The sequence below is a fragment of the Nothoprocta perdicaria genome, unplaced genomic scaffold, assembly GCF_003342845.1.
Source record: "Nothoprocta perdicaria isolate Ctin4 unplaced genomic scaffold, notPer1 scaffold_0, whole genome shotgun sequence".
In the NCBI taxonomy this organism is placed as follows: domain Eukaryota; kingdom Metazoa; phylum Chordata; class Aves; order Tinamiformes; family Tinamidae; genus Nothoprocta; species Nothoprocta perdicaria.
The window spans coordinates 13,611,752-13,625,394 of record NW_020454092.1 but is presented as its reverse complement, the minus strand read 5'-3'; the positions used below and the strand labels follow the sequence as shown (position 1 = coordinate 13,625,394).

The following is a 13,643-nucleotide window of genomic DNA, read 5'->3' as shown; positions in this document are numbered from 1 at the left end:
GCAAAACTGCAAAAATGTTTGCAGCTAGAATAGAAACCGTGCAAGACTGTGTGAAACTACAGTTTTCCAGAAGTTTATAACAGAAAGAGATGGTAAAAAGCACATTCTTGATCTGCACGTCAGCAGCCTTTACCAAATGTCTTGTCCCTTTTCCAACGAATTGGCCTACCAGAACTTTTCAAAGGAAGGGGCCATTTAAGCTTAGGCTAAACACTGCCTTAGAAGCAGCTGAACTGTTTTCTCTGAAATTTTCCAAATTTTCCCCTTAAGGCAGGCAGCTGGTATTGAAAACTTCATCCCAAACAGTTTAAAATAGACAAGGCTTATAAACAACTAAAACAAGATAGTAACACAGAAAGTGTTGGGCAGCCTTTCGTGGTGGGTGGCACTGTAAACTCCTTCTCCAATACGTGGCATATCCATGGTTCTGTGTGCTCATGCTGTGTTCAAGGTTAGATGTTATGAAATGGATCTTTTAGCCCAGATAAGCCACTAGATGTTTTGGCAGTTTTATTAATTGTTGGTCTGTTGCTACTAATTCATTATTTTTCGAGTCAAAGGAAAGCAAACCTTTATTTCCCATGCCAAATCATTGCTTTTAGGGTATTATTGAACATTGGAGACGTGATAGAGGAAACAGTTTCTAAATTATCATGAGCTCTAAGCATCTATATGAATGGATACTGATGATTAAATGCTTGGCCTAATTGAGTTGCAGGATATACAGTGAAGTTCACTGGCTTCTGTACTAGGGGGAGAGGGAGAGCGTCTCATATTCATTATAATTATCCCACTGGCTTCTAAAATTGATTAATTAGAGGTATGCAGAGGCACGGCGATCAAAAAAAAGAAGTGCTAATGAATGGTACAAATCCAAATAAACAGTGTGTGTCAGAAGTTCAGGGCCTCAGAATGGAGTCCCGCACTTAAAAGCACCTTGTGAGGGGCTGGGAGGAGGAAGAGCGCCCGAAACTTTCTGTGTATAAAGAAAAGCAGAAAAGACGGGGATGGTGACTCTTCCTTGCTTGTTTTTCTTGTCTTGAAAGCAGCAGGCGTGTCATCACTGGTATTCCCTCTGGTTGCCAGAAGACCTCTCTGGTGGTCTCGCAGGCTGCGTCGTGGGAATCCTCTCCCCTTAAGTGAAAGGGTGGGGATACCAAATCCCTAACAAAGGTGCCTTTTTTTTCCCCAAATGACAATTAATTATGTTTGATTAAAAAGCATTTTAGATGATCTGGCTGAAAATTATTTCTTCTCCCCATCAGTTGCTCAATTTCCATTCTCTTGTGAGGTCATAATTTCTTGAAGTCTTAAAGCCCTCAAAATTGATGGGATCTAATTTTTTGGTACTCAAAAATTGCCTTAACTGTTTCAGATCCTTATTTATCTATCACAAGGAAGCAAAACACATCCTGTATTCCATTTTTATACTTTAAATCATTTTGTATTTAATGTTATTGAAGATTTAACATTTTTCTCATTCATCCCTCGCAGGATATGTATTCATTCTTATTTCACCTTACTACATAGTGCCAGTGTGATTTGAAAAACCTCTCTTGTGTCTTGGGGTAATTGATTTTTTTTTTTTTTTTTTTTGGAATGTTGTCATTTTTTAAATTATGATAGCAATGCCATTGATTGCCAGTGAAAAATGGCTTGGTGTTCACTGTTTATAAAATACACCTCTGTAACATGGTTTCCCTCTCTGTTTCTTATCTATGTGCACAAGCAAGAAGAACTTGTTTGGCAGTAGCTATGGAGTCAGGATGTAGTTCTGCTTTGAGCAAATGTTCCTTTATTTATTTATTTATTCATTCATTCTTTTTTTTTTTTTGATGTGTAGGCAAGATCTTTCCAGTGTAGGCAAGACCCATGTGCAGGCACTGAAGTGTGTTGCAAACAGAGACACTGCGGGTGCATTTAGGAGGTAGGCAGTGACAACCTGGACTTTCTTGAGGAGAGGTGTGGGTGCCCCATCACACAGGCACCCTCACATTGCTCTGCCAGGACACCCCTGTTAGGTGGCCCTGGTGATAGTTCTAGTCTCTAGTCCCAGATTTCCTCCTTAGCATGAGGTTTGTCGTTGTTTTCAAGACTTAATTCAGACTTCAGCTAATTGTGCGTGATTTGTCATTTCGTTGCATGTTTGGGCCTATTTCTGTATTCGGCTGCTGTATAATGAATTTCTGAGTGGGGTGGGGAGATTTCTGAAGAGGGTACCCTTGATCGTGCAGATCAAAGGCTGCCAGTAGGAAAGCTTTCAACAGCTGCAGAGGTTTGACTGTATTTGGATAGTGGTTGTTTCTGTGGTAACCCTGATGGAACAAATATCAAGAAAATAAAGGATGGGGCTGAACTGGGGGAGATGGGATTAAAATGTAGTTGAACTGAGAAAAGATCTTAAAGAATTAACTGCTTATAGAGGATGCTGTTATGTGGTTAAAGGCTTAGGATTTAAGAGATTGAGTATTTGCCAGTTTGGCCCTAAATAATAGTATTTAGTGGGAGAGAGGAGATTTTGTTAGAACTGTGCATTCTATATGTGTATTTTTGCACAGTCTATGTTTGTGTAAAGAGCAGTCTGTGGGTGCCACCAGAATTGAGGCTTTATGTTATCAAGTGCAAGTTAGAACTAAGTTTCCGCTACTTTGATGAGAGACAAATGCTTTAAATTTCAGTAGACCAAGGTCACTGTTGATGCACTGTCACTGACTGCAGCAAATAAAATCACCATTATAATATATGTGACTATTAAGTATTCTCTTTGTTGGCAGTTTTACAAGTAGGTTTTTAAAAAAAGTCAACCCACCCACAAACATCAAAGTGATAGGAGTTTTGGAATTTGTGCTGTTTATATGTATTTGGGTGGTTTAAGTTTTCTGTTGCTATCAGTATTCACCTGAAATAGGAGATGAGTTGTGAAGTAGTTTTGTCTTGCCTGAAATCATAATACTCTCCACATCACCTAATTCTGATGCAAGAAATGGAGTGATTTATGATGAGGAGGAAACAGCTGGTTTTTGAAGAATTTTGATTGCCATGGGTTTTGTCACTATGTAAATTCAGGTAGTAGTTTAAAAAAAAAGGGGGGGGGGGAGGAAGAAAGGAAGCACAATTTAGTGTAGCTCAAGATAGTGTTGCATGTTAGGACCTGTAGCCCATCTTCATAGCAAGGCTGCAAAAAGCTTCAGGGACAGTGCTTTGAATGTCATGATCTACATATCACCTACCCTGATTGAAAAGAAGTAAACAAATATTGTGAAGAATTGGTACAAATTTTGTTATTTGTTGTATCAGTCTGGAATCTAATATTTCATGTTCCAGAGATAGTTGATGGTCCCATTTGTGTTTTCAGTATACATTAATACAGGGTTATATAATGACTGCATTTGGTTTTCTACTTTAGTGGAGCAGCGCGACTTTATTGGAGTGGATGACACAGGAAAAAGATTGCTCTTCATGGCTAACGAAGCTGACTTGGATGAAGAACTTGTCATTAAAAGATCCATCCTTCAGAAGTAAGACAACGAGTCCTTGTATTTGAAACTGAGCTTGGAATGAGTGGCATAGGAAAGACAGATGAAGATAAAGTGGGATGAGGAAGGAAAAGAGAAGCTTCTTTAATATTGAGTGAGCAACATTTTATTATTTGCTTTAGCATTGCAAGCAGTTGATGAGTCTGTCTGATACCTTTAGAATAGGTGTAAAGGTAACTCTTCTTGAAATGAAGCCTGTATGGTTATAGTTCAGATACCATTTGGAGTCAGAGATTCAGAAGTGGTAAACTATTATTAGTTTATTCTCTGCAGTAATTATTCTCTACAATAACTTATTCTCTGCAGTAATTTTACTTTTCTAAGACCCATACATTGTCTGACATTTCCTGTGGAAAGATTTGCTGGCTCTTCCAGAGCCCAGTCTTTGTAGTGTGTCCCGCACTGTCAGTCAGGCCTCCCCTTTGAGATTAGACACATGTAGGGCAGCCATCTGTGAGCTGTGAAAATTCATCCATGTGCACCTTGTAAATCAAGGATGTGGACGGACATCCAGGACCTGCTCCTAGTTAATCTGTTCTGTGAAAAGATTGCTGATATATGTGGTAGGCTGTGTGAAATACTTGGGCTTTGACAAGCTGCTGCTAGGTGCTACCTTCCCTTGAACACCCTGCATGTGAGCATGGTAGGTACTGTACACAGTAGGGGAGATGGCTCTTCTGCCTGGATTTTAGATTTACCCTTGGAGAAAGGTAACCAAGAGTGACCCATGTTAGCTCATGTGATACAAAGACCCTGTCCCACAGTGTTCCCACAGCCTCTCTCCTTAGTTTTTCTTGGTCATGGCAGGGAGCAAGCTGCAGGCTTGACACCTTTGCATGCCCAGCAATTGATGGGCACAGTAAATTATGTACTGTTGCACTCTGTGTTTTTGGCCATGAAATGATTAATAGATCTATTTTGGACTAGGATGGAATATTGTATCTGCTGTTAGGTAGACTTGTTTTTATGGTTTTCTCATAGCAAAAACGGGTGGCTGTAATATAACAACTTTGAAATTGCTGTAACACATGTGATCTTAGTTGACCTCTGATTTTACAGGTTCATCTAAACAGAGGATTCTCATTCCTGCTATCCTGTAGTTAAATTAATCAGACTTTGTCCTGCAGGCCAAACTCTGTCTTCAGGAACACCTGTTCAGTCACGTTGCTTCAGCAGATCTTCTTGAGTGTAACTGAGATTTGGTAAATGGGATGTTGGTGATTGTACAGATGGGTTAAAATCTGTGTCTCCCTTAGTTTTGAAAGTTTTGCCTGAGTAAATATATTGTAAAATGTTAAACCAGCTGCAAAGTAAAACCTACAGATGGTAGTCTGGAAGCACAGAGAGGGAAGATCATCTACGTGTGTAGAAGTCACCAAGAACTAGATCTGCTGCATGTACAGAAGTCACCAAGAACTTGATTTTATGTATTGTATTGAGGTTCCAAAGACCTCACGCAGCCTCGGGCTGAAGCAAGGGGTCATTATCCACTTGGGTGATCTCCTAAGGCTGCTGTCCCTGAAACCGCCTGCTGTGGATGCTCGTGTGCTCGCTCTTCTTCTTGGAGAAGTTCTGAGGGAAGCAGCGTTATATATGGAAATCATGAAGTGTTTTTAAGTAAGGCAGTTCCATGGTAGCAACAACTGTGGGAGCTCTAGGAAGACAAAATGTTGGCAGCTAATGATGTTTTAACCACCGTGTTGTCTAGACCTGCACAAGCCCTGACTTTCTCATGTGAGAAACAAAAGCGACTCTTAAAACCATCTTTGAAGTCTTTTTTTTTTCATATATCATACTTCATAGTAAAGCAAGCAAGAAAGAGCAAGCCCAATCTTGCTTTTCTTGTGGAGCACTTGAAGTGACTGACTTCCAGCTGCCATGTTGGCCAGTTCTTGATCTCTGGACTTTATTTTGATGGAATAACAGACTTTGTGGCGCGATGGGAGAATTTCCAGTACACTCATTTGTTCCTCTGTAAAATACAATAGGCATCTTGAGGGTGTTGCTCTTGTTTGTTTTGCTTTTAATGATCCCTTTGAAGGGTTATGGTGGTCCTGTTGCATGAACTCTAGAACTCTTCCAGTGCTTGGTTTGCACGCTGGATCCTTTTGATATTTTTTTTTCCTTTTTCCCCTCCCCTTTAAGGAGGGGGATGGAAAGGAGGGAGTGGTGGAAGGAAGGGGAAGAGGAAAGATGAACTTCTCTTTAAAGCATGGACTCTTGTTACTGGTAAAAATCTAGATCCCTTAGAAAAACTGTTCAAAGGACCTTTGGCTTCCCCCACTCACAGGAGGGAAGTTCTGTTGACAAAACATCCAAAGCTGTAGAACGCTAATTTAAATCCTTAAAGAAAAACCTTTTTCTTGACCTTTGCCTTCTTCCTATCATTGGATTTCACGCTCTTCACTTTCCGGCCATAAAAGAGCAGCTGGTGGGGAGGGACAGGGGAAAATGCACATTCTCCTGAGTACCTGTTGAGTATTAAATATTTGTTTGCCCTCGACTCAGGCATTTTGTAATAACTGAAGTGTTACAGAATGAACGTTTTAATGAGACTTATAAATTCCTGGTGTAAGCTAATTTTTCTCTCTTGTTCTGTTGCTGAGCATAGTTAGGAATCCTTATTTTTAAGGATTTGATTTGTTCTGTGAGCTGTGGGTAGCTGTTTTGGTTTTGAGAAGTACCTGTCCCCCTTGTACCACCACAAAAAGGATGCTGGGTTTTGCTCCTTTGGTTGCCAGAGCAAATTTGTCAAGGTTTTCTGTTCAGCTGTTGAATTGTCCATTTTTTCTGTACGATTAATCGTTCTCAAGAGAAGTTCCTCAGGTAGCCTCTCATCTCTAGTAAACAAGTGCAAAACGGTGCCAAACGCATCCGTTCGGACACATTTTGGGGCCTCTGACTCTGCAGCACAACGGGCTGGGGGAAAATTTATTGGTAGTGCCTAGGGAGATGCCAGGGGGGAAAGCATTTTGAAGGAAATGGGTCCCTGCTTGGGTCATGAGAGCCTATAAAAAGCCCTGAGCAGCCTGTGCGTGTCACTCACTCTGGCAAATAGCTGCAAGATGAGATACTACGATGAAAGAAGTAGATTTTGGGAAAGTTTGGGAGCCAAGTCAGGGGCCCTTTGAAGAGAAAGAAAAGAAAGTTACGTGCTCATCCCTGAAGCCTGGTGCTGCCGGTGACATCTCTCTGACTCTGGGTTTGGCAGAATGAAAGACCGAGGAAATAATGAGAATTCCATAGCTGCCTTTTTTGTTTTCGGAGAGAAGGGGGTAAAGGTATTTATTTTCAAAGCGCGATCACAATGGCCGGGGAGTTTTTTGCTCCACCTCTGATATTTATGGTCATGCAAAGTGAGACAGTAAAAGACACCTGTTGGAGCAGGTCTAAATTTGGAGCGTTTCCTTTTAAGATACGGTCGGCTGTTGGAGGGCGAGCGGGGCCTTCGTGGGTGTTCCCGCCGTGCAGGTGCAGCTCTTCTCCTCAAGAGTACGTTCATAAATCACCACGACAATCCCAGCTACTTATTACCTCATACATTTCAGACAGAAAGGGATACCTCATCTGCAAATACGTATATAAATATAGTCCTCATATAAGTAGCCTTGAAGTAACAATAAGATCTGCTTTTAAGATATTTTAATAAAAAGAAGGAGGCAGAGCAGGGGAGGATGTTTTTTTCTTCCCTTTCCCCTTGCACCATGAAAGTAAAAATGAGTGGTGCCCGATCATTTTAAAAGTTAGTGTTGCCAAGGGGGTAGGCAATGAGAATTTTGATCCATTTGCTTTCCTTTGTGTTGCCTTGGAATATTACCTTTTATATATATTTTTTTCCTTTTGATAGTTTGTTTTAAATGATTATATGTAAATGCCCTGAGACTTCCTCAGCATTTCTGTTATCTTAAACTACCTTTCATGGGAAGATGTCTGGGAAATACTTTGACTTGCTTCTGGTGCTTCATTTATTTTTGATTCAAGGTGTAGCAGCTCCCTGAGGAAGAGTGGGAGTGACCCAGACCCAGGTGCTCCATTCTATAAAACATCCTCAAGCAGCTGCAGGGCAGATGTGCTCTTCTAGGACCAGACGTGTGGCCGAGGCGGTGACCACGGCCAGACTGGATGCCTGAAGGAGCTCTCCGTAAGCCACATGCATCAAAATCAGTTGGACCACTTCTAATAGATTAGACAGCAGGACTTCGATAGCGTGCTTTGTGTCCGTGTGCTCCCATAGGCAGTATCACTGACAGACCTGAACCTGATAGGGAAGCTATGAGCATCAACTGTGGGGCAGTCTAGAAAACCCTAACTGCTTTGCTGCTGTAGTCAGCTGCCTACAGATGCATACATGTATTTGCTTTGGTGTTGTTCCCATGTGGGGAAACCTGGTATCTGCTCTTTTAATAAATAGAATTTTCTTTTTTTTTTTTTTCTGATGATCATTCAGAAAATATATCAGGTTCTTTTCTGGCTCCCCTTCACAAAAAATCAAAGTTGTTTGTGTGGATTTAGGTAACAATCCTTTTGCAGATGCACAAGCCAAAACAGAATCTGGTTCTCCTTTCCAGAACTGAACTGGTTTCACAGTGCTAGTAGGAATTTAGAGAGTTGTAAAATGGTATTTTGGCCAGTAAATTCAGCAGAACTGTCTCTAAATCAAAGCAGGGCAAGTAGGTCTACTGAATAAAAGGGTGCAATTTTTACACACTAACTTTTCAGGCTATAACCACATTTCAGAAACATTGGTGTGACTTTAATCGTATTTCTTGATAGAGAAGAAATACAGATTCCTCTTTATAGAAAAGAGGAGCTTGCTGAACACTTGCAGACTGTTGGGTTGTGAGTGGTTGCTGAAGCCATGGGTTGGGAAGAGATGTTCTCAAGATGCGCTTGAAGATCTTGCTTGCCTGTTTGGAAGTCCTCAGTTCCCGATGAGTTACTGCTATAACCTGAAATGAGTTAATTTTCTCAGGAAGAATGCCTTTTTATTGTGCATTTAAACTTTGCTCAATTTCTTATGCGTTTTCTGAAAATGCATATTGGGAATGACTATAGCCTTCAACTTCGGAGAGGGAATACATTTTTATAGTTACTGTTTTTGAAGTGGTTGTTAGACAAACATATATTTTATCTTTGTGCAGTAAATATGACCATATTGTGAAAGTAGTTTTTGAGACATTGAGCTTTAAAGAGCATACTGCTACTGTGGCATCCACTGGATTTTATTGTGTTTTGCTCTTGCTGTATTTTTTATTCATTCAGCAGTGGGTTGAAAAAATGTAAACATACCTAGTCCTATATATAAAGGCAAGGGCACGACATGTCTTCATAGCCATATAGATAAGAAATTAGGAGTCTTATAATTCGGAATTTTTAGAACCTGGAAATATTAATAAGAACACTTACGGAATTTATGCACAGAAAGACTTATTAGCAGTGGATTTAGTCTGGCTACGAACTACTTTTTCCAGCTTATAAGCCTAAAAGCCGAGAGCATGAGACTTGGCATTTGGTTTCCAGTCGTGGGTAAGTATCTGTTGCCTGGACTGTCATTAGTCATTTGTCTGCCACACGCTGTGGTCTCGGATGAGCACTCGGGCCGTGATGCTGCTCTGCTTTTCAAGGTTGTTGAAGGAGGAAGAGCCGAGTGTTGTTTGGACGCTGCTGAGCGCGTGTGGCTCGGTAAACTCGCGCTTTGCGTGAGTCACCCAGCTGGACAATGCGAGGCCGTGTCTCATTGCCACCCCAAGGAGCCTTGGGGCTCCACAAGACAGCAAACACCCTCCTCGGTTTAGAAGTTTTAATGTTTTGGTGCAGTTGCTGCTGTGTCTTTACTTTTTAGCAGTGCAGGGAGTTCAGTTTGTTTCACAGAGTAGGTGGGAGCTGTATCCCTCGCTAGTTATTTCTGTTATATTTACCCTGATTGACCCACATGTAACCTGTTTGATCTAGAAGTTCCTCTGTACAGTGTGATTGCGGAGGAGACGCACAACAGTCAAGATTTTGCTTTGAACTGACACTCATTTTACCTGATACTCAGCCTTAGCATGTATTTGATGAGGTATAACCTAACAGTCCATTGAAATGTTGGGGTTTGCGGCTTGTGTTCGGTGTTTCCAGAATGACCACTAAGTGCTAAAGGGGCCCAGACTCCGTATTGTGCAGGCGGGATGGTACAGAGAGGCAAGTCAGAGGTCAGAGGAGCTTATCCCTGCTTGTGTGAGCGCTGTCGGGCTCTCCCCTTCCACATGTGAGACATGTGTTCCTCATCAGCGGGATGTGGGACTCCATGACGCAGAGCAGACTGGAATGCGGAGTTAGTTAACACCCGCCGTTGGGGAATTTAGCAGCCAATGTGGGAGATGGGGGGAGGAAACTGCCTGGTTTAAAGCAAAGGAAGGGTGAAATGAGGCATGTGACTGTTCCTCTTCAGTGACAAAGCCTAATTCTGCATGGGGCTAAGGTCCTGGTTGCTCAGCCCAAGCGGAGCTTACTCTTGTGGCTCCCCTACCATGGTGTCTTTTTTTCTATTATTACTCTCTAATGTCGTGTTTAGCAGAAGCTTTTCCAGTGGGCTGGAGGGAAATACCTGTGGGATTTTTCCAAGACACTATTAATCTAGCTCATGCCAAGAAACCTGGATTTTGAAGAGCCTTTCCATCAGCCTGGTCACTGAGATCCCAAATCACCACCTCAGAGGGAGATGTGAAAATGGCAGCCTGTCTATTAATATTAGCTACACTGGGTATCAACCATTAGTTGCAAATTCTTTAATGCTAATTTATTGCGCTTACTTCTTGGCTACTGTGAGCTCCAATCTCCATGATTTGTTTAGCACCACTAAGAGTAACGTGCAAGCCCTAATGGCAAGAGTCAGACTATACATTTATCCGCTTAGAGGTCTCTGTGTGTGCCTGCGCTCCCGGTTTCGCATGCGGCTTTACTCCCCGCTAATATATATCTTTCAAAATATTTCCATTCATTCGGAACACAATGCTGAATTCCCTCGTGAACAGCCGTTGTGTGGTTCTCCCCAAACAGCCTTGTGCTGGCACTTTCTGGAATTACACAGGAAATGAGGAGCACAGCAAACTTGCCTTTCTCCTGCGAAGACGCGCTCCCCGGGAGCCCTTCCAGCGCATCGAGTAAATAGCAGTGGTGCCTTCCTAAGGGCAGCAGCTCTTACGTTTCGGCTTTGAGCAATCTTTATTTTCTCTGACTTCAAATCCCCCTTTTCCTCTTCAAATTGATTGTAGCTTTTTTCCAGCTAAGACCGGATAGAGATTCCTTCTGCTAGTAGTAAAACTTCTTATCCAGCCCTCATAGAGATTTTGTATAGAAGTCTCTCCTTCCCCAACCACTGAATATGAAATACTCAACTAGGATTTAAGAGGAAGTGATGGTTAGACCTTCATATGCTAACTGGCAATGCAGAATGTTTCACCTTCTTTATTTTAAAGTAATTACTCACTGAGTCACTAAAGTGATTACCGTAAAGTGATTATTTACTTTATACATAGCATACATCTGCCTGCATTTGTGCAGATTTGCTACCAATAGTTGTTATTTCTTTAGCTAGTCTTCTTGACCATCTTGAAATTCTGTAATATTAAAAGGGGGAAAAAAAAGAGGAATATTCTTAATTTAAGATTAGTGAAAGTTTAGAAATTCAGAAAATGTGGATCAGTCAATGCATACAGATTTAAGGGAATAGCTTAAGGCAGTCAGAGGGAAAAAAAATGGCTGATGGACTTTGATTAAACTCCAAGGGCTGGAAACAAAAAGGTAAGAAATTAAGTGAGATTCAAGTTAAAGTGGAACATCTAGTTTGTCTACATATAAATGACCTAAGCAGTTGATGATATTTGCAAGAGCACAAAAGACCATTATTGCCTTTCAGTATTGCCTTTTTTCTTTATTATTCTCAAGCTGTTGCATTAAATATCATTTGAGAAGCAGGTTGCTAACTTCTGCCTGTCTTGTCTCTATAATGCAGGTGTTCATGTGTATATATATATATGTGTGTGTGTATATGTATAGATATGTATATATAGTATTTTCAGTGCCCTGGTTATAAGACTCTTTCAGTATTAATGCAATTATTTATTATTTTGCTTCTTAACCCTACCCCCAGATGAGCTACAGCATTGCTGAAAGTCTCTGAAATTCTCACTTTCGTGACTTTGAATCTTAGCCAGGTAGAACAGTAATAACAGAATCACGGCCAGCGGTGCCATAAATTTCAGCTGAACTAGAGGGGAAGAAAGCTGCCTTCTGTTTGTACTATTGTTGGAGATATTTATGCTGGGCAGGTCTTTCAGCAAGTGTGATTATTTGAAGAGAGGCCCTCTCCCTTCTTGCATTCGAATGGGCTGAGATGTGTGTGGGGAGCAGCACCTGAGCAGCAGCACAGGAGTAAAATCCCTTGAGAAGGAGACTTCTCTTTATGGCCATTTTTTTTTTTTTCACTTCTAAGGGCACTTGAAAAATATTGTTCTTTGGGTAGATCTTTTTCCTAGATCCCTGTGCTAGCGTTTGGGTGCTTGCCATTTTCCCAGACCAAGAAGCTCCTGGAGATTTAAGCTTTTCAAGCAGGAAGGTATGCAAGCACATATTTTGCAGCCCCAGACGCTATTGAAAGAATAATGGACCCTTCCCACATTCAGCTCCATTCTTCTTGCGCTCACTCCCAGACCTCTGGAGCCACCACGCTAGCAAATGAGCCTCCTTTCCGGATCTCTTCCTAAACAAAATCTTAATTGAGACGGTGGTTTACCCAATTCAGATTCCTTTGTTAAGCAAGGAGTTAAAGGTAACCCCTCCTTGTGGAGGGGATGGATCCCTGAGCCAAATTACTGCTTGCTGGTGTGTTACTTTGCATCTTACTGCTTGAGAAAATAGTGTGTATTTAAGATTGGAGGCGTTTTGTCTCTTGCCTTAGTTTTTGATGTAAGCTGTAATACTGTAGATCTAGAATTCAAGGCCTGCATATTTTTTTTCCAATTTGCCTTTTTATATGAAGACAGAGACTCAAAACAATCAGACTTTGTCATGTTTTTGCTATGCCCTCAATATTTGCCAACTGAAAAGGACAAATGATGACACTAGGGAAATTATATAGATTACAAGGCTTTATATGTGCAGGGATAACCTCATGGCTGGGATAAAAAATGACTTTACATGTCCTGAACATCTGTTCACTTGAAGTATTTGCAGAAAGGTTCTCTGACCTTATTTCCTAGTAATTTATAATTTTCTTTGGGGGTGGGAGGAGGAAAGAAGGATGTTCATCTGTTTGATTGTTATAGAGAGTTATTAAAGTAAAAAACTTTTCTGTTACAGAGAAAGAGAGCGTTCTTGTTGTGTAAGTAGAGTGGTGCTGGAAAGAATGTAAATTAAAATGTGAGTTGCTATAAGATCACCTGTTTGCATTAAGTAGATAGTCTCATAAATAAAGTATGAAGAAAAAGGAGGGAGATATCCTGCTCCCTACACGGCTTCATGGCCCCTAATCTTTGTCTCCTAGTTTCTTCATTTTTAAATGAAGATAATATTACTTTCCTGTCTCATAAGATCATAAATCCCTGTAAAGGTAAAATACCACTCTGAGTGCAGGGTATTAGCTGTTGCTTTTGCAGTGTTTAGTGTCCGAATAGGACTTCTACAGAGAGCAGCTGCCGCAGCATTGCATGCAGCGCGAGCTACAAACCGTGTTTACATCTAGGTGCTGGCTTTCAGAACTTGTATTTCTGCATTTGTCAGCTCCTGGTAATATTGAGATGTATTACTGTGTCATTTATATTTTATTGTAGCACGCTGCTGTTACTGTAATCACTCTGCTCTGTAATTCCCTTTCAGTTTAGTCATGTATTCTGCAGTTCTATACCCAAACTCACAGGACATATGGTGAGAAAAAATAAATATTATATATATAAAAATAATATATAAATTAAAATATGTAATAATATATAAAATAGTATTATATGTATATTCTACATATAATATATTGTATATGTAATTAATGAATTGTATTAATATACCAATTATTATATAAAGCATATTATATATATCTATATATGAAAATACATAACTATTATAGATATATTA

General features: G+C 40.6%; 1 protein-coding gene across 1 annotated transcript in view; it reads left to right on the top strand.

The window, feature by feature from the left end:
* The window catches only part of EIF2B3 (eukaryotic translation initiation factor 2B subunit gamma), a 95,407-nt gene that overhangs the window by 20,639 nt on the left and 61,125 nt on the right, over positions 1-13,643 (top strand). The window contains exon 4 of the mRNA XM_026033457.1: positions 3,407-3,518. Within this exon, the coding sequence (XP_025889242.1) occupies positions 3,407-3,518 (112 nt within the window). The remainder of the gene's footprint in view (positions 1-3,406; positions 3,519-13,643) is intronic.